Consider the following 22,709-nt stretch of genomic DNA (forward strand, 5'->3'; position numbering starts at 1 on the left):
TCAAAACATTTCAAAGGCCAAATTAAAATAAGTCAGACAAGAACACTAACACTGTTGCCCAATGTAGTAAACTGGCACTTAACCAGAAGACCAGTTACAGAATGCCACAAATAGCACACAAGAGAGGCAGAAAGGCAAGCAACTACTTCAAGAAATGGAAGAATGAGCCAAACAAACGAATTCCCACTCTCCTAAAACTTTTTAAAGTGGCTTAGCAGATTTGTTAAATAATCAATTAAGTTTCATGTTACTTAAGTAAAATTTTGAGTGCAGCATAATGACTTCACTTTAACTTTAGTGCATAATACTAATAATCCATTGTAGTCTAGGCTTTAAATAAGACCTTTCTCCAAAGTAGTCCATATTGCCTTCAAAAATACTACTTATGCAAACCCTTATTTTGATTAATAAGCGTATGATGGAAAAGAAACAAACTTCAGAACATCAAGTCTACGTTAAATCTACACTCGGATTTCAAATTTTAGAGTTGCATCTATGTCTACAGGTCATCTTGTAATAATATGGGTGACATCACAGACAAAGATTAGGACATGCACCTGCCATGTATTCTGATTGAAGACTTGCTGCACTACAAAAGTTAGAGCTTTTTTGATATTTATATTTGTTGGGATAAATTCCATCAGAATCCAGAATTACCTTAGAAATATAGGTAAGCTTAAGAGCTCCAACATGCGATGCTCCTAAAGGAAGGTTCTAAAATTAAGCACAGATTCAAAAGTAAAATTTAGAAACCAGCAACTTCAGTATTTATTTACTATTTTTTTTTACTATGCGCTATACCAGCAGTTATGGTCGAAATGACAATAAAAGTTGACTTGACTTAATTTTTCAGATAATGTAATATTCATCTATTAAATGCAATCTATTAAATGCAATCTAAACATGAACTTAGATCAAAATTTGCCTTTAATTTGCTATTGAAATACGAACTAACATGTTGAAATGGAGAAGTGCACATGAATATGAACGTTAAAAATCTGAGATGCATTATATTAATAGTTTTCTTGACGAACAGAAGTTGCTCTCTTCGAAAAGCTAGGATTGTTTTTCTTTTCATGCACATGGTGAACTTTGAGAGGTGATAAATGAAACAGATACTATGAACATCATGAAGGGTTTAGACCAAGTGAGGAACTGTTTTCTCTGGAAGGGTTAGAATATGATCATTTAAAATGACTGACAAAAGAATTAATGGTGGAAAGGAAAAGACCTTCCACTCGAGTAGGCACGATCTGCTAAAAAGGATGGTGGATCCAGGTTTGCTTACCCATTTTTAAAGGAAATTAAATACCGAGGGCAAAAATAAATATATAATACAAGGCTCAGGGAAAATGCACATGTCCGAGATTGTCTGAATTGAACCTCACACTCAATGGATGGAATGCGTAACCTCCCTATGTTCTTTGAAAATCAGTCATGAACTATTTATAATCTATATTTTCATACTAAATAGTAAATCTCCCATTTACATCATACCCAAAAATACTAATTCCACAAAGAACTACTTTCTATAATAAATTATAACTATGTTACCAACAGAAAATCGAGACTGACCTGTGGATTGTCCATATACCACAGCAAGCTATCTGCGTGAGTGTCCAGTATAAAGTAACGGCGCAGAAATTTTCCACTGTTTTCATTTTCTTCAATGTCTAAAAATCCACAAATTCGATTCTGTCGATCCACATAAGGCATTTCTGATCCTCCACATCACACTGCAAGGGAAATAAACATGTCAATATAATAGATACAAAATGCATAGGATTACTTCGTTACCCCTTTAGTAAAAATTCTGAACTCAAATGCAAATGAATCCAACATGAATAGGATGTTAACTTTCTCAGAAACTGCTCAATATAGTAACACTGAACAATACTTTACTGAAGAGTAAAAAAAAATCTACAAAAAGGATTCAGCTGGGAAGAAACAACTTACTGATTCTGTTTTACTGTAGATATTTAACATCTGTTAAGCAAGGTTACCATAAAATCCCAAAGCTGAGCATAAAGATTAATTATACTTTTTTCCTCCCAAAAGATTGAATGGGGGCAGGGCTGGGGAAATGACAGAAAGCAATAAGGATTACATAGAATTTGCAGCTCAGAACCAACCTGATCAATCCACTGGTCTGTACCACAATATAAATTCCACAAACCCATTCATTGTTCTATTGTCCCTCTCTCCCTCATATCTTGTTCATCATCTTCATGAGAAGGGATGAAAATTTGAAACACATAGTCAGTCACATGTATATTAAAAAAAACTGAAGATAAACAACTCCCAAGGTCAACTGCTAATGTACATTTACCAACAATTAAGACTGGTTTAGGGGAAGTGATCTTTATTAAAAATCAAATATTGAATTAACTCTGCAACTCTTTCCACACCTCCCTTCGTCTATATACTCACATGACCTCCTGGCTAGTAATTCACTCTATTGGACCCCTACCAGTTTGCACATGGCCCAAGTCGGTCCACCGATGATGCAATAACCTCTGCCCTCTACTCAGTCCGATCCCGCCTGGAGACTGGTGTCTCCTACATCAGAACATTGTTCATCAATTTCAGTTCAGCATTCAATACAATCATTCCTCAGAAGCTGATGGGTGAACTGTCCTTTTTCAATCTCAACATCTTCTGCAACAGGATCTCGGACTTCTTAATGGAGAGACCTCAGATAGGCTGTGTTGGCAGCAATATCTCTAGCCCCACCACGTCGCGCACTGGTACCCCACAATGCTGTAAGCTCAGCCCACTGTTGTTCACACAGCTGACATGACTGTAACCACGTATTAACAACATTATTAATTAAACTTGCTGATGACAACAGTGGTTGGCCTCATCAGCAACACTGAGTTGACATACAGAGAGGAAGCAGGGTGCCTTGTGGACTGGTATGAACACAACAACTTGAGTTTCAGCGTGGAAAGACTAAAGAGGTTACCACCCCCTGCTACATCTGAATGACTCCTCTGTGAACAGACATCGGAGCACCAGATTTCTTGGAGTGTACAGCACAGATGATCTCACCTGGTCCCTCAACAACACCAGTCAAGAAAGCAAAGCAGCACCTCCACTTCCTGAGGAGATAAAGACAAGCAAGGATTCCCACCCCCATTCTAACCACATTCCACTGGAGTATCCTGACCAACTGTACGGGATTGCAAAATATTTAACCGTAAGACCCTGCAATGGATTGTGAGGACTGTTGAGAGAATAGTCTCTCTCCCACCGTCCAAGACATACCAGAAGCACTACATCTGCAGCCCTCAGCATTGTCAAGGACACTTCCCATCTGTCCCACAATCTCCCTGACCTCCTACCGTGAGGCAGAAGGTACCACAGTACAAGTGCAAGGACTGTTAGGCTGGGTAACAGCTTCTTTCCCTCAGCTGTAGAATTTCTGAAGACCCTGCTACCACCCAGTATACATTATTTCTGACAGCACTAGTAGCAGTAATAATTAAAATTTAACTATAGTTTGCATATGCACTTTATGTCAACTTTGACATTTACAGAAACCTGTTGATATTATTGCATTATTTTATGTGCTGTATGCTATATACACATGTACTTTGTTGTGCACCTTGGTCCCAAAGGAACATTGTTTCATTTAGCTGTATACGCATGTACAGTTTAATAACAATAATCTTGAATGTTAAGTTTGCACTGATTCAGCACATCATCTAAAACTCTGACAAACTTCAGTGAAAAATACCCTGACTGGCTATATTATCAGCCTAATATAGAAAACCACAGCCCAACAACAAAAAAACCTGACAAAAATGTAGTGGAACAGGCCTCCTCTCCATTGAATACATCTACAACATTGCTGCCACAAGAAAGCAGTCTTTCAGCAGGAAGCCCTATAATCCGGGCCATACTCTCTTCTCGTTGCTGCCATTGGGAAGGAGGTACAGGAGCCTTTTGTCCCATGCTACCAGGTTCAGGAACAGTTATTGTCCTTCAACCATCCGGCTACTGAACCAGCGTGGATAACGTCATAAACCTCAACAGTGAACTGGTTCCACAGCCTATGGACCCACTTTAAAAGACTCTACAACTCATTTAAATTAGCGAGATTATATTTATCTAGACCAGGATTAGAGATCGTTAAGAGCACCAAATTTCTTGGTGTTCACCTGGTGGAGAATCTCACCTGGTCCCTCAACACTAGCTCCATAGCAAAGAAAGACCAGCTGGTCCCTACTTGCTGCAAAGGCTGAAGAAATTCCATCTCCCATCCCACATTCTCACCACATTCTACACTTGTATTGAGAGCATCCTGAGCAGCTGCATCACAGCCTGGTTTGGAAATTGCACCATCTCGGATCACAAGACCCTGCAGCGGATAGGGAGGTCAGCTGAGGAGATCATCGGGGTCTCTCTTCCCGCCATTACAGACATTTACACCACACGCTGCATCCGCAAAGCAAACAGCATTATGAAGGGCCCCGCGCACCCCTCATACAAACTCTTCTCTCTTCTGCCATCTGGGAAAAGGCACTGAAGCATTTGGGCTCTCACGACCAGACTTTGTAACAGTTTCTTCCCCCAAGCCATCAGACTCCTCAAAACCATGAGTCTGGACTGACACCAACTTACTGCCCTCCACTGTGCCTATTGTCTTGTTTATTACTTATTGTAATGCCTGCACTGTATTGTGCACTTTATGCAGTTCTGGGTATGTCTGTAGACTAGTGTAGTTTTTTGTGTTGTTTTACGCAGTTCAGTGTAGTTTTTGTAATGTTTCGTGTAGACCATGGTCCTGAAAAATGTTGTCTCATTTTTACTGTGTACTATACCAGCAGTTATGGTCAAAATGACAATAGAAAGTGACTTGACTTGACTTCAAAACTACTGTTGTTTTTAAAAAAAAACACAAATGGTTCACCAATATCCTTTGGGGGGGGGGGGGGGAAGAAATCTGCCATTCCTACCTTTCTGGGGTTATATGTAGAATCAGAACTATGTTTATTATCACTGACATGTGTTGTGATATTTGTTGTTTTGAGGCAGCAGTGCAGCCAGATACATAAAAATACAAAATATTTAAAAATAAATAAATAGATAAGAGCAAAATAGTGAGGTAGTGAGGTAGTGTTTGTGGGTTCATGGACTATTCAAAAATCTGTTGGTGGGACTCCAGCAATATGATTGACCGGTGACAAGAAATGGTCACCACCAAGTTGAGGGACAATTCGGATTGGACAATAAATGCTGAAATTACTTTGAATGGATAAATAAAGTATTTCTGAAGTGCAATCATGGTTATACAGCTGCAGATATATTAATTTCGTGGAGCAAGCCTGAATGGCTCTGCTCTGAGATACAATTTATCTCATAGATGCACGTTTATCTAGGAGTTTCTGATGTCAATTCCCACCCAGTTGGGAAAGAGACCTGTCTGTCCTGATGATTTTTCAACCTGAGGAATGCTTCCCATACACTAAAGGAAGTGCTTTTGGCCTCTGCAGTGCTGAACCAGAGCTTGAGACTTGCTGTGGTTAAGGCTCAGTTCTGCTTGAAAATTTGAAAATGAAAGGATATCCTGCTAATTCACCCAGAATCACAGCATGCAGGACATCAAGTCGTCACTTTTATTGTCATTTCGACCATAACTGCTGGTACAGTGCACAGTAAAAATGAGACGTTTTTCAGGACTATGGTGTTACATGACACAGTACAAAAAACTAGACTGAACTACGTAATAAAAAAAACAACACAGAGAAAGCTAGACTACAGACTTACACAGGACTGCATAAAGTGCACAAAAAAAGTGCAGGCATTTACGATAAGTAATAAACAGGACAGTAGGGCAAGGTGTCAGTCCAGGCTTCGGGTATTGAGGAGTCTGATAGCCTGGGGGAAGAAACTGTTACATAGTCTGGTCGTGAGAGCCCGAATGCTTCGGTGCCGTTTCCCAGACGGCAGGAGGGAGAAGAGATTGTATGAGGGGTGTATGGGGTCCTTCATAATGCTGTTTGCTTTGCGGATGCAGCGTATAGTGTAAATGCCCATGATGGCGGGAAGAGAGACCCCGATGATCTTCTCAGCTGACCTCACTATCCGCTGCAGGGTCTTGCAATCCGAGATGGTGCAATTTCCGAACCAGACAGCGATGCAGCTGCTGAGGATGTTCTCAATACAACCCCTGTAGAATGTGATGAGGATGGGGGGTGGGAGATGGACCTTTTGAGGAATAACTGTTTCTGAATTTAGAATTTCTGCTTGGAGTGACAGAAGATGAGAGATGACCTGACAGAGGTGTATAAGATGATGACAGGCATTGATCGTGCAGGTAGTCAGAGGCTTTTTCCCAGGGCTGAAATGGCTAACACAAGAGCACACAGTTTTAAGGTGCTTGGAAGCAGGTACAGAGAAGATGTCAGAGGTAAGTTTTTTTTTAAAAAAACAGAGTGGTGAGTGCATGGAATGGGCTGCCGGTAACGGTGGTGGAGGCGGATACAGTAGGATCTTTTAAGAGACTCCTGGATAGGCACATGGAGCTTAGAAAAACAGAAGGTTATGAGTAACCCTAGGTAATTTCTAAAGTAAGTACATGCTCGGCACAGCATTGTGGGCCAAAGGGCCTGTATTGTGCTGTAGGTTTTCTATGTAACTCATGTTCTTGGCACTATTTATTTACTGTATTTGAGCAGTTTGTCTTCTGTATATTGGTTGTTTCAGTTTTTGTGTAGTTCTTGATTCCATTGTATTTTTCTGTTCTACTGTGGAAATGAATCTCAGGGTTGTATCTGGTGACATGTACATACTTTATTAAACATACTTGAGCATTTCAAAGCCACTTTTTTTAAAAAGGCAATGGTTTCAGGTTTCTTAAAATTAGGTTGCAATCTACATGTTATAATAAAGTCATATTACTCAATGTAATCTCAATGGAAAGAAAGAAATGTTTACACTTCATCAACTTCACTTGCAGAATGGCTGAGTGTTTATGGTGTCCTTTAATAACAGAGATTCAGGCACATTGTTTATTTTTTTAATTGATTTAGCGATGCAGCAGGTAACAAGTCCTTCTGGTCCAATGAGCCACACCACCCAGTCATCCACCTATTTAACAGCAGTCTAATCACTGGACAAGTTACAATGACCAATGAACCTACTAACCAGTATGGCTTTGGATTGTGGGCGGAAACTGGAATATCCAGAGGGAAGTCACAGGGAGTATGTACAGATTTCTTGCAGACAACAACAAAATTGAACTCCGATGACCAAAGCTATAACCATCAACTGTGACACTACTGTGTGTGTTAAGTATTACAACCATACTTCAAGCAATCAAGATTTATATTTAGATTACACTTCCGAAGTGCAGAAGTGATTCATCTAATCTACTATGTATTAATTCGAAACAACTAGTATTCTGTAAAATACAGTTTGTCCCCTTGTATAACAAAAATGAGCTTTAAAATGCAATTGTATATAATAGAACTGACAAAATACAGATATAATAATGAGGCTGAAAAAAGTACTGATACGCCATTCAGCTCAGCAGAACATGCAGCTGCTTGTGGTACACTCACTCACACCTTCTGCCATTCCATCCATCCTATCTCAGTCCTTTGGCATGTGTCTCAATTTGCATTTATGTACATATAAACAAATATTATTAGAGCTAAACATCGTAAGATACTATTATTAAACAAAATCTAACATCAAGATGCAAAAGGAAACTGACCAGAAGTTTGGTCAGGAAATTGGTTTGAAGACAGAGGACTAAAGGAGGAAACAGTCTTAAACATAATTCAAAGAGAATAAAACCAGTTGTCACTTAATTTTTGGACTATATTTATGAATATTTTTAAAATACTGTACATTGAATATATTTTTTAACTACAATCTGCCCTACTTATCTGCAAATTCCGCATCCGCAAATTCAACCAACCGCGAATCACGAAAACCCGGAAGTGCTCTTCCAGCACATGTACAGACTTTTTTTTCTTGTCATTATTCCCTAAACAATGCAGTACAACTATTTTACATAGCATTTACATTGTATTAGGTATTATAAGTAATCTAGAGATGATTTAAAGTATACAAGAGGATGTGCGTGGGTTATCGTGGATCGGGATCGAAAAAAATTGTAAGTTCTCTTGCTAAGTCAGTCGGAACAGGTACATCTGGTATTATTTAACATCAGTTAGTCAAATGTTTGTATTCGTATATAGTATATATTTTACCTTGCTATGCATATAAAACACTTAAGAACGTACAGTATGTTTCAGCGCCGGGCTCAGGAAGTTCCCGAGTTCGATCTAGTGACAGATCGCTCCGAGTGTGCTCTCTACTGTGCCGGGTTGATGTGGAGGATCAAAAACCCAAAACCCAATAATTAAACCACTGCGTTGCTTAGTAATAATTGTAGCTTTCATCGGGGCAGGGCCTTTCTCACTTTATCCTTTAAAATTATTCCGATCGTTGACAGACGTAGCCTAACGCTTTTCCAATGACTGATGGCGTTTCACCTCTTTCCGATCGCTTTATTATTTCTACTTTATTTTCAATCGTTATCGTGATTATTTTCATGAACAGAAACGCTGCGGATTCAGATCTTTGCCACTGGGTCCTAATGTCCATTGCACTGAGACAGGTTAAGTAAGGTCTTGGGTTCCACTGGGTCCAAAGATCCACCGCATTGATACAGGTTGAATAAGGGACTTGCGCATCTGTGAATTTTAGTATCTGCGAGGGTCCCAGAACCAATCCCTCGCAGATAAGGAGGGCCGACTGTATTCAAATGCAGAGCATTTCGGGGTATGCATTTTCATGAAACGAAGATGAACATGCCTATCTTTGCTTTCACTTGCAAAGATTCTTAAAACCAAGACACTTCTGCTGATAAAGGCAGTTCCAATTTTGATGGGAAGGGATTTACAGGATTTTGACCATGAAACTGTGAAAGATTGTCAATGTAGTTCCTAACCAGTCTGGTGACCAACTTGGGAGGGGAAATAAGATCATGTTTATCACATGCATCAATATGTTTTACATCTTGATAGTAATGGTTGTCAAATTGCAGTGGATTTTGTAGATGAAGCCAAAGTACACTGGTGGTGGAACAGAGTTCATATTTGGTACAGTACAGCTGCTAATCAAGTGCAGTGTTTTAACCACTTTTACTGAGCTTCTTGAGTGCCATACATCTAGGCAAATGGAAAGTAAATGGAAACTCCAGATGAGTTTGTGATGAACACCCAAGTAGGTACACATTTGAAAATCAGTGGAGACTACAGGGTATAACAGCAAACTGACCAGAGCGTCATGGTAGAGGAAGTCATTCAACTTGGTGCAGTGAAAGAGTGTGTAGTCATGACAAGGGACAATGGAATACAGTGGATTCTGGTTATTGGGCTATCAGTTAAATCAGAGCAGCCGTTTATTTGGGGCATCTCTTAAGGAACAAAAACCAGTTGAGAAAATAGCCAGGATTCCCTTCATTTAACTGAGACACTATACTGCTTATTTGAGGCAGGAGACTGTTGCCGAACAGTTTCTAACTAGCATCAGTCATGTGCATGTACGTGGCCATTAGACACTGTGCTTGAAACAAATAGTTTTTCAATAGCTTCAGTTTTGTATGCCTGTGTTCAAAAAGCAGTGACCTTTGGCACTGCTAGCTGGCAAAAAGTAAGCAGTAAGACAACTGGAACTGTTTTGCTCACCAGTTTCAAGCATTCAAGCTTGGAGATGCCGAGACAGCCAGTAGTAAAAATGAGATGATTTCACTACTGAAGTTAAAACCCACAGAGAATTTGAAGGTATCAGCAATCATCTTGAATGTTACAATTTAAATGAAGATTTGGAGGATACAATCGTTGTCTGCATTGTATAATGGCAGTCCATTAACTGCACTAGGTGTCTGTGCTTATTTTGTTCATTTACAGTCAAAAGATCCCAACACAGATTAACTTCTCCATCAATATGTATTAGGAACTAATAGCTTTATTACAATGCAGTAGCATTGGTAGTGTTCTAATTTGTTCAGTATTTTATTTAAAGACATAATTTCTTAGTTAGTTTTTTCCCTACCTTTTTAACTACTTTCATGAAACTTCAGCTAATTGGGGGCAGCTGCTTAATTGGGCCAAAATGTATTGACTCCGATGTCACCATTAACTGGAATCCACTGTACATATAATGCTTTCTGTAGTATTAAGCAGGGATCAGAAACTCTGATGCCTTCTCAGTGACAGGGTTAAGGACATCATGTTGGGGATGAAAAGGAATTTGGAATAGGAGTATAAAGAGACAGTTGCCACACTCAATGGAAACTAATGGCCCAGTTAAGGCAAAGGAAGAGGTTCTACTGAAAAATATAGAATTCAAATTATAAAGTAGCAACAAAAACACATGCAAGTTCTTATTGGATAAATAAGATCAGAGATTTGAAAGCAAGGCTCAAGGATTGGTGGAAAAAACATTGATTTTCAATGACAGAAAATACAACATGCGTACCAACATTGTTGAAATTATGGCAGTGAGTAGTTATGATTACAAAAAGGATGGGGTTGGAGAACACTGATATTAAGGGTTGTGATAAATGCATGGATCACAACCAAAAAAAAGCAGCAAATGGGATCAGTTTGGGAAGAGCTAAGAAGGGCAAAGAATATGGGTGGAAGTTTGCAACAGGTATCCTCTGACAAATGACTTGCCATCTAGAAGGCACATGTCAGTACTACAAGGTACGTTATAGGGGTACGTGACAAGGAGTTAATACAATAATCTCTAAATGTCAGCAAACCGTATTGAGCAAGCCAAATCAGTAGTAAAGAACCAGGACCAGGAAGGAGATAGCTTTCCACATCAATAAATCGAGGAACCAGTGGCTTGTGAGCTTGCATATGACATTGACATTTAATAGTATGGTAGGCAGTGATAAAGATTATCCAAGATTATAACAGGATGTAGAATAACTGGGACAGTGGATAAAGAAATGGCAGGTGGGATTTAACTGTACAAAATGTTGCATTTTGGGAATTTAATCCAAGACAGAGCTTGCATGGTAAATGGTAGAGGCCTGAAGAGTGTTGTAGAACAGAGACCAAAGGGCACAAGGACGTAGTTCCCTGTAAGTGATGACACAAGGGTGATGAAGATCATGTTTGGGAGTTGAAATGTCAGGTCACAGCTGTACAGGATATTGGTGAGACCGTAATACAAGTGCTACGTGCTGCTCTGATCACTTAGCTGCAGGGGGAGATGCCATTAAACTGGAAAGAAGTCAAAAGATTCACAAAGGTGGTGCCAGCAGAAGGCTTGAATTACAAGGAGAAACTGGATAGGCTGGGCTATTTTCCTGAAGATCAGAAGCCGAGGGGTGACCTTAGAGGTTTATAAAGATATAAAGGGCATGTCTCCCCACCAGCCCCCACCCCTCAAATTTGGGGAGTCTGAAACAAGTTGATGGCATGAAAAGAAAATTTAAAGGGGACTTGAGGGTCAAGAATCCCCATGCCCACCCCCCCCCCCCCCACACACACAGAATATGGTGGGTATATGGAACAAGCTGTCACAAGTATTAGAGGTGGGTACCAAAGCAATCTTTGAAAGACATTTAGACAGGTGCATGGATAGCAAATGTTTAGAAGAATTTGGGCCAAATGGGACTAGCTCAGATAGGCACCTTGAGCGGCATGCACAAGTCGGACCACAGGGTCTGTATCCTTGCTGCATAACTATGACTATTAGCAATAGCTACCATCTGTATTTCACAAATAAAGATCTACAAGGAAAAGAATCTCAATAGGAAAAGGGTTAACATCCCCAAAAAAAGCATTAAACCAGAAGTATTGGGACAGTTTCAGAATTCAACAAAACAGAACAAGACATGAGGGAAAGTAGAATCAGAAGCAGTCTAGTAAGCAAAAACAAAGCAAATTCTTTAACAGTTCCCACAGTCTGAAAAGTACTCCACATAAAAAAAAAGAGGAATGAAAGATCATTGGACCAGTTAACCTGAAATCTGCACTGGAGAAACACGGGAATCTATTATTAAGGAAATGGCTACAAAGCAGTTGGAAAATAAAAAAGCAACATACACAAAATACTGAAGGAACTCAGCAGGTCAGGCAGTACCTACGGAAAAGGGTAAATAGTCAACATTTTGGTCTAAAACGCTTCTTTAGGACCAAGGAGGAAGTGGGGAAAATGCCAGAATAAAACAGTGAATGGAGGGGAAGGAGGCTTGCTGAAAGGTGATTGGTGAAACCAGGTGGGTGGGGAAGTTCAAAGGCTGGAGAAGAAAGAATCTGACAGGAGGAAAATAGCTTCTCTTTTGCATCTGCCTAATCCTACTATAGAACATGCAACAATACAGTGCAGGAAAAGACCCTTCAGCCCACAATGTTGTGCTGAAATAAGTAAATTATACAAAATCCCATCTAAACAATCCCCTCTGCCTACGCAATCCTTCCATTTTCTGCATATTCACATGCCTAAGAGTCTCTCGAAGACCTCTATAGCACGAGCCACCACCACCACCCCAGGCAGGACCTTCTAGGCACTGTTTTACAAAAAACATTTGAACTTAACCCCTCTCACCTTGAATGCGTACCCTCTGATATTAGATATTTCAGCCCTAGAAAAAAGATGGCAGCTATCCTCTGACTGCTCTATTCTCATCCTCAAAATCTTATAAACCTCTACCAGATCTCTCCCCAGACTCTGCAAGTTTAATCAACCTTTTCCTTGTACCACATCAGATTCAAATTCAGTTTATTGTCATTTAAAAACCACAAATGCAATGCAGTTGAAGAGTGAGACAACATTCCTCCAGAATGATATCAACAAAGCACATGACAAAATAGACTACACCAGAAATCCACATAACATTTGGCAATCCCCAATCCAGAATCCGGAGAGGCTGCTGCGTATTAATATCACACTACCGTCTTAGCGCATTCCCTGGAAAGGAGCTCCAAACCCACCAGACAAACAAGACCAAAAACTAAAGCTACAAGACTTGCACAAAACCACATAGTTACAACAGTGCAAACAATAGCACAATTTGATAAAAAAAACAGACCATGGGCATGGTAAAAATAGTCCAAAGATGTTAAAAGACTAAGTTCGAAAGAAACCACCACACAGTTTCCAAAGTCCTCAGAGTCCCAATAGACTCGTCATCCCACACTGACGGCAGAAGGAAATACCCCCGCTATGGACTTCCACGGCGGCGCCCGACTCAGCCTCACAGACACAGCACACAATGAAAGCTCCGTCGAACCCAGCCTCGCAGACACAGCACACACTGAAAGTGACCTGACCGCAGCGAACTCGGAGTCTGTCGAACCTCCAACCATCCCCTCCGGCACAGCTTCTCCGAGCACCATCCTCTGCCGAGCGTATTAAGACGCCCCCGCCACCAGCCACCAGCAATGCGACCCCGAGGACTGGGGGCCTGTTCTCCTCAGCAGAGACCCAGACCTCAAAGCAGCAGCAGCAACAAAGAAGGCCTTCCTGGAGATTTCCAGATGTTCCTCCATGCTCTCACGTCCGTTTTTCATCAGATTAGGATTGTGCACGGCACTCTACTTGACAAATAACAGATATCAACTCCGGAGAGGCCACTGCAGACTGCGGCGTGCCGCCATCTAATCCAGGCATCAGTCTGTTTAATGCCATCTGCACCCTCCCCAAAGCCTCGTATCCATCTTGACCAGAACTGAATGTAACTCTAAAGATGCATTCTTGACTCCTGAACTCTATTCCTCAACTAATAAAGACAAATAAGCCATGTGCCTTCTTTACAACCCTTCTGACCTGTGTAGCTATTTTCAGAGTTATGGACTTGTACTTCAAATTCCCTCCATACATCAACACAATCAAAGACCTTGCCATAAGCGTTCTGTCCCTTTACATTTCATATACAGCACTTCACACTTGGCTGGGTTAAACTCCATCTGCTATTTCTCGGCCCATATCTGCAACAGATCTACTATATATGCCACTATTTTCTTTGCCAGTTTGCTACACTATACAATCTTATCATTTGCAAACTTACTAATTCACTAATCTATGTTTCTATCCATGTCACTTATATATACTGTATCACGAACAGGAGCTGACCTCGTGAAGATCCCAGTGTAACACCACTAGTCATAGACCTCTAGCCAGAATAAGTCCCATTGACCACTAACTGCTGTCTTCTTGGGCAAGCCAATTCTGAATCTAAATGGCCCAATTACCATGCATCCTATGCACTTTAATTTTCTGGATAAGCCTCCCATGAAAGACCTTGTCAAATGTCTTATTAAAATCCACATAGATAACATCCACATCTTTATCATTAATGACCTTCGTCACTTCCTTGAAAAAAATCTCTTAATAGTAAGACAAAGCCTAACTAGTCCGTGCTTTCCAAATGCTTATGCTCTCCAGAAACTTCCCTGCCACCAACTTGAGAATTACTTCCTCAATTATCTCTATTTCCCTAGTTGAATAGTGGAACAACATTAGCTACTTGTCAGTCCTCCACAACATCATCTATGGTTAGAGAGCATACAAAAATATCAGTCAAGACCCCAGCAATATCATCTCTTGCCTCTTTCAATAGCCTGGGGTATATCACATTAGACCCTCAGGACTTATGCACCTTAATGGTTGTCAAGAGGCCCAACACTACGTCCTTTTTCATGTCAAAATGTCTTAGTATATTAGCATGCTCCAAGCTAAATTCCCCATCCTTCTTGTAAATACCGATGCTAATTTTGGACCACCCACACGCTCTGCCTCCAAGAACATGCTCCCACCTTTATCTTTCAAAGCTTATTCTCTTGCTTTTGATCTATAGAATGCCTCGGGACTCTCTTTAAAATTACTTGCCAATGGTTTTTCCTACTCCCTCCTGGCTTTCCTAATTCCCTTCCTGAGTTCTTTTCTGGCTTCTTTATAATCTCAAAGGCTTTGATTTTAGCATTCTAAATCCTACATTTATACAATTTCTTTTTCACTGGATTCACTGTCTCCATCCATATCCAAAGTTCCCTTACTTTGCAATCATTGTTCTTCCTTCTTATTGGAACATACCTGTCGTACAATCTGTGCAGTTGGTCTAATAGGTCAGATATGGCCTTGACCAAGTATACCTGTTCCCAACAAACTCTCACTCCTAATAATCTCGTAATTTGCACTACTCCAATTTAACACTTGCCTTTACATATCCTTATCTACAGCTATCTTAAAACTTAAGGAGTTGTGATCATTATTCCTAACAGTTCTCCTACTGAAATGTTAAGTTAGCTAGCCAGGCTCATGACCCAAAACCAGATCCAATACGGCCCCTTCTCTTGTTGAACTATCTTCCTTTTGATTTAAGAAATCCTCCTGGATGCTCCTAACAAATTCTACTCCATTTAAACCTTTTTTCACTACGGAGGTCCCAGACTTTATTAGGAAAGCTGTTATTTTATACTTTTTCCTAATCTGCCTGCATTCATGTGCCTCAATGCTCCACTAGCTATGGAGGGGTGGGGGAAGGGAAAGAGGTAGTTCTGTAGGATAATCCCAGAGTGATACACTTCTCTTATTTTTGAGTTCTATTCATAATTTTTTAAATTTTATTTAGAGATACAGTGCAGAACAGGCCCTTCCAGCCTAACAATGCGCTGCAACCCATAATTATCCCTAGTCTAAGCACAAGACAATTTACAATGACCAAATAACCTACTAACTGGTAGCTCTTTGGGCTGTAGGAGGAAACCTGAGCACCAGGATGAAACCCACATGTTCAGTAAGATGTACAAACTCTGCTTCCAGAGTATGCCAGAAATGAACTCCGAAACTTCAAGCTGTAATACCATTGTGCTAACCACCACACTATGGCACCCTACAGACTCAGTGGATGAGCCCTCAATTATGTCTTCTCTGAACACAGCAGTGATATTGCATTGACATCCATCTCTTATATCCTTCTCTATCTTTTATAAAACATCAAAACCCTGCAATATTAAGGATCCAATCTTTCCTTCTCTCAACCAAGTCTCTGTTACGCCCGCAACGTTATAGACCATGTACTGATACATGCTCTTGTTCATCACTTACCCAAGATACTATTACTAAAATAGACACACTTCAACTTCTCCATCACATTGTGTCTATTGCGAAGCTCCTACCTGTTCACACCATCTTACTCTTGTACAGGTCACTTTTGTAGAGGTTACTCCTGCCCCGAGATGTTCCAATGATCTAAGAACTTGAAACCTTGCCTCCTACACGAGATCCTCAGCCACTCATTCACCCATTCTACCTTTCTATTCCCACCCTGATGAGCACATGGAACTGGGAGTAATCCAGAAATTACTGAGGGTAGCAGATACCAACAGAATCAACAAACTCATTTGTAATGCCAGTGATGTTGTTGGGGTGGAACTGGACTCTCTGACAGTGGTGTCTGAAAAGAGGATGCTGTCCAAGTTGCATGCCGTCTTGGACAATGTCTCCTATCCACTCCATAATGTACTGGTTAGGCACAGGAGTACATTCAGCCAGAGACTCATTCCACCGAGATGTAACACTGAGCGTCATAGGAAGTCATTCCTGCCTGTGGCCATCAAACTTTACAACTCCTCCCTCGGAGTGTCAGACACCCTGAGCCAATAGGCTGGTCCTGGACTTATTTCCACTTGGCATGATTAACTTATTATTATTTAATTATTTTTGATTTTATATTGCTATATTTCTACACTATTCTTGGTTGGTGCGGCTGTAACGAAACCCAATTTCCCTCAGGATCAATAAAGTATGTCTGTCTTTGAGGAGCTGCTTTTCAGGCTCTTTCCCAACTCCCTGTGCTAACTGTGCCGGACCTCTTCCTCTTTTCTAGCAATGTCATTAAAGCCAATTTGCCCCAAGATCACCTTTGCCCTTGAGAATGTTCTGCAGCTGCTCTGAGACATCTTTACCTCCAGTACTCAGGAGGTAACACACCACCCGAACATTTCTTTCACAGCCACAGAATCTTCTGCTTATACCCCTAACAAGCCTCATATTACTACTGCTCAGTCCAACTTATCTGATAAATCTACTTGCTTTTTCTCTGAAGCTGAAGCAAACAAAATTTAGAAAGATGCACCAGTAGATACGAAGAACTTAGATTTTCAAAAGGCCTTCATAAGTTTCCAAACAGATTTTCTTTTTTTCTTAAACAGAATTAACACTCAAGATGTTAGAGGTAATATCCTGGGAAAGAAAAGCAAATGGTTAAAGGACAGAAACACAAGGGATAAATAGATGATTAGCACACTGACAGACTGACTAATTGGGTGCACAGAAATCTGTGCTGGGGCCAGACATATTCACAACCTATATAAATGAATGGGAAGAGCAGGGTTTTATAATTTTATTCATTTTTCCACAAACCAGGCATCACTGGCAAAGCCACCATTTATTGCCCATTCCCAATTGCAAGAACTATAGAAAAGATGCGGAGCAGATGCACCAGAACATAGCTGAGGATGGAGGACTACACTTATGGGGAGGGACATGTCAGTCTACAATTGCTTTTTCCACATCAAAGGAGGCTGGAGGAAATTTGAACTGAGATGTACAAAATTGTGAGGATTTAGCTTGAACTAATTCCCCTTATTAATTAACAAAGCGTTACCTTAATAAATCTAAAGGTTTGTGGGAAGAACAGGGTGGCCCACTGCCTAAAGGAATGACAAAGACAGAAACTCTAATCCTATTTAAATAGGTACCAACTAGGCCTTTCAAAAAGCTGCAGATGACAACAACTGGAAATCTAGGTTTTTGCCACCAGGATTACAATGGGCCAAATGCCCTCCTTCGATGCTGATTACACTAAACTTCTCTGACAAATTTAGAAAAATAAAGGGTAGTGACAACTATAAATGTAAGGAAATGGCATGTAACAATCACTTCAAATAGAATTTAAGAAATATTTCTGGGCAATGGAAACATGCCACCTATACTGTTTCATTTAAATCCATCTTGCCACACCTGAATTGTCTCTCTTCTATTGGCAGTACTTTGGGTATCTGTACCTTCAAGACTCAAGCTCCAATGGACAAGAATTCACTCTTTAAATCAATTTGCCTTTTAGATCCATCTTCAACTCATCCTTTCAAGTAAAATCTCTACCCCAATTACCCAAAATACCACCCTCCTTTGGTTTCTTTTATTTTTATATTAAAAGCACTATTTGTTAAAGTAGAACTGAAAATATTGCTCTAACATTCAAGATTGTTTAATGTCATTTCCTGTACACAAGTGTAAAGGAGAACAAAATAATTGTTACAAAAATCTGATGCAGCACAAAAATCCCCACAAAAGCTAAAGAACACAATAATAGAACAATATAAAAACATAAGACAGCTTATATACATTGACTGTATGTCCATAAAGTGACACTAGACTGTACACAAGGTAATTGACAGGAAATAAGGTAGTGGTTGGTTAGTAGGAACAGGTGTTTCACTGCTTGGAAAAAGTAACTATTTTTGAGTCTAGTGGACTTGGTGTGGATGCTATGTAGCCTCTTCCATGACAGGAGTGGAAAAAAAAGAGTCCATGAGCGGTCTGCAAAGGTGGGATCCTTCAGGATTTTAGTGCCTCCTTTCTACATGTCCTTGATGGCGGACAGGCTGATGCCAGTGATGCATTGGGTAGTTCTGACTACCCAATAGAGCAAAATGTTTTTTTCAACTGACTAAAGGAAACAGAACAATGAATGAATAAATACATACAGAGAATATGGGAAATACGACAAAAAGCAATCGCAAATGATCCTCCTCACTCTACAGTGAAACCAAAAAGGTTTTATGCTTACTGCTATCGCTTGATCTTAGTGATCTTTAACAATCTTAATTGACAGATCATTACTATAATTATTCTGAATGACACTTTAGCCCATGCAGAGTCTGGGCCATTTTTAGCGACAGCATAAAAATGCAGTTTCCCGATATAGTGTATCAAATCTTCCTTCACAATGAAGCAAATGGAACGAATCTAATTAACAGAGCTAATAATGGGGGCAAATGACCAGATAATGTTCATTTGATTCAAATACACTGAAGATTCACTTTTTTAAATAGGAAATCTTTACTGCATTAAAATAATAATATGGCAGGACTATATATAGCATTATTGGATGGGGAAGTCAGGAATTAAGGGAGCCAGGAATAACAATACATTGTGTGCAATTAAATCACAAGGTGAACAAACATTCTCTATTGGGAATTGCTGATTTGGAATAAAACCAATAACTTGAGGAAGAACTTTTTCCTCCTTCCCAAAATAACTGCTCTATTTTAGTTCAGTTGATTTACTCTGAATATATTTAAATGAAGGAATTTTCCTTATTTGACTTAAGTTATCGTATATACAGCTACTATATAATCACAATGGTGGCAGGCACAAGTGTTACAGAACAAAAATGCTACAAACTTGGGTATATAGGTAATGGTGTTCAAACTATTTTTGTTTGTAGTTGAGCAGCAATCAACAGAATCTACAACAAATAATTATATACAATTGAGACTAAAACTCACAACAAATCTGCATAAATTTAACTTTACATCTTGGTCATCTTTTTAACATGAAATAACTTTTACAAGTGGAAATAAAAAGACCACACAAGGCAGGCATCTTGGAGGAAAACAAAAAACTTCTTTCAAATGTTATTTTTAAGTATCATGCCCTTAAAGTCTATTTATATTATTACAAGTTAAGGATTCATGAGCCACTTGTTTTCCTTATGCCAACTACTGTTTATACCCACTACCCCTACAAGCTTTCAAAAAGTATTCATATATACACACACACACACAACACACACGAAATGCTGGTGGAACACAGCAGGCCAGGCGAAGTTAGTCCTGACGAAGGGTTTCGGCCAGAAACGTCGACAGCGCTTCTCCTTATAGATGCTGCCTGGCCTGCTGTGTTCCACCAACATTTTGTGTGTGTTGTTTGAACTTCCAGCATCTGCAGATTTCCTCGTGTTTGTATATATATATACATACATACACACACACACACACACACACACACACACACACACACACACACACACACACACACACACACACACACACACACACACACACACACACAGTATTTTTAAATACATTTCCATGGACTGGAAAAATACAAATTCAGACAAGATGAAAGAGGAAAAGAATGTTAATTAGAAAACTTCACATACTTGAAATCTGAAATAAAACACAAAATACTGGAAAAACCCTGCAAATCAGGTAGCATCTGTGAAAAAGGGATATCACAGATGATGCTTGAACTGACTAGTATTGCAAAAAATATTCCCACTTTTGTAGTTTTCTTGGTCATTCATATTAAAACACTTCTGAAGTTAAGAATACTTTAAAGACTTAAATTAGATGATCAAATGATTTGCTGGGAATGAGGTGGTTTAACACCTTCAGCTACTGTTTAACAAGAGCTTTCAGACACCAGATTATACCACTGTTAATCAGGAATTCAAAAATTTAACAATTCAAAAGTAATTTGTTTTGTATTTCTGAACTTATGACATTCAAAAGTGAACACATTAACTTTAGATTATCAGTGTACAATATATGCTGTGTTTAGTATTTATCATCTTAGAGGGTCTTCTTGCCACAAAAGAAAATAACAGGCTACTCATCTTCTCAAGTCTCTCCATTTTCAGTGTGATCATGGTTGATGAGCCTCAGGCATCATCTCCTCTTCTAAGCCAGCTCCACACAATTCCCCATTCAAAAAATGTTAACCAATTCTTTAAACACCTCAAATGATACTCTGGGGTAGAGAATTACATAATTCATCACGGCATGCCAGAGTATGCAGTGCAGCTCAGTTTTAAATGACCACCCTCCCCAACTTCAATGGCAACTGCTCTGCCAATGACCCCAAGAAGCCGCAGCATTATACAGTTCAGCACAGAAGCCATCCTCCCCTCCATGAACTCTTTCTACATTACTCACTTTTTCAGTAATGCATACAGCAAAACCAGTTTACCCACCCCGAGATGTTCTCCCTTCTACCCTGTCACATCAGGCAGAAGATACAAAAGCTTGAAAGCATGTTACTACCCAAGATGGAATCTTGACCTCAAACTATCTCTTTAGGACCTTGCGTTTTATTGCCTACCTGAGCTGCAATTTCTCCAAAACCGTAACATTATTCTACACTATGTTCTTGCTTTACCATTTACCACATGCTACCTCCTCACTGTACTGTTGTAATTAGTTGATCTGTCTGAAGTCTGCAACACAAGTTTTTCCACTGTACCTTGGTCATCATGATGATAACAGACCACGTTACTCATTCAAAAATCTTCCACAAATAGAAATGTTGACAGCTACTTGTACTGCCCGCTAAAGATGTTATATACTTCGATAAGATCACCCACATTTTTTTTAAACTTCAAAGATACATTTTACTTCTTTAGCTGCTCATGACAGAACAACCCTTGTAAACTAATAATTAACTCAAGTGATCTTCTTCTAAACTGCCTCTAATGCCAGAAAATCATTTCTTAAATAGAGGAACAAAACTGCAAGATTCTCCAGGGGCAAGCTTACCAATACGTTGTACAATTAGAACAGTACTTCTTTATTTCTAATGGAAGGCCAACACCATAAGAATATCCTGCTGGATTTTTTGGGCTACAAACAGCCAACACCTTAAGACATTTGAGACATAGCACCAATACTATGGCCAAAATTCATTGGAAAGAATAAGCAAACTTCACATGCCCAGTATTTGAAACCTAATTACACTCAGTTGGCTCCATGAATAAAGCAGCACAACTTGCTATACTATAATTAAATTTCTTACTCATTACCACATTATAATTAACCTTCCAGTGACACAAAAATTTTATAACATGGGTTTCAGTTTTAAGGTAATGAAACATCAGCTGGCTAAATCAATTTATATTTTTAGTGAAAAAAAATTCAAAGACAAAGAAGGCAGATAAGACACATACTGAAAGGAAAGATTAAGACCACAAGATATAGAAGCAGAATCTGGCCATTTGGCCCATCAAGTCTGCTCTGCTATTTCTTCATAGCTGATCCAATTTTCCTCTCAGCCCCAATCTCCTGCCTTCTCCTCATATCCCTTCATGACCTGGCCAATCGAGAATCTATCAGCCTCTGCCTTAAATATACATAAAGGCTTGCCTCCATAGCTGCCTATGGTAAAGAACTACACAGATTCAACACTCTTTGGCTGAAGAAACTCCCCATCTCCATTCTAAAAGGATGCACCTCTATTCTGAGGCTGTCCCCTCTGGTCTTAGACTCTCCAATCATAGGAAATATCCACTCCACATCCACTCTATCAAGGCCTTTCAACAATCAAGAGGTTTCTGAATTCGAGTGAATACAGGCCCAGAGTCATCAAACGCTTCACACGACAAGCCATTCAATCCTGGAATCATTTTACTGAACCTTCTTTGAACCCTCTCCAGTTTCACACATCCTTTAAGATAATGGGGCCAAAAACTGCTTGAAATACTCCAAGTGAGCCTTCACAAGTGTTTTATAAAGTCTCAACATTACATCCTTGCTTTTATATTCTAGTCCTGTTGAAATGAATGCTAACATTGCATTTGCCTTCCTCATCACAGACTCAACCTGCAAATTAACCTACAGGGAATCCTGAATAAGGCCTCCCAAGTCTCTTTTCGTCTCATTTCA

General features: G+C 39.7%; 1 protein-coding gene across 8 annotated transcripts in view; it reads right to left on the reverse strand.

Annotated features, from left to right (window-relative positions):
• The window catches only part of plekha1b (pleckstrin homology domain containing, family A (phosphoinositide binding specific) member 1b), an 80,118-nt gene that overhangs the window by 45,820 nt on the left and 11,589 nt on the right, over window positions 1-22,709 (reverse strand). For all 8 annotated transcript variants that reach the window (XM_073027657.1, XM_073027662.1, XM_073027661.1 and 5 more), the window contains exons 2-3: window positions 1,576-1,736; window positions 658-714 (exon numbers count right to left, since the gene is read on the reverse strand). In XM_073027657.1, coding sequence (XP_072883758.1) covers window positions 658-714; window positions 1,576-1,716 — 198 coding nt within the window. In that variant the 5' untranslated portion in view covers window positions 1,717-1,736. The remainder of the gene's footprint in view (window positions 1-657; window positions 715-1,575; window positions 1,737-22,709) is intronic.

Source organism: Hemitrygon akajei, chromosome 23, assembly GCF_048418815.1.
Source record: "Hemitrygon akajei chromosome 23, sHemAka1.3, whole genome shotgun sequence".
In the NCBI taxonomy this organism is placed as follows: domain Eukaryota; kingdom Metazoa; phylum Chordata; class Chondrichthyes; order Myliobatiformes; family Dasyatidae; genus Hemitrygon; species Hemitrygon akajei.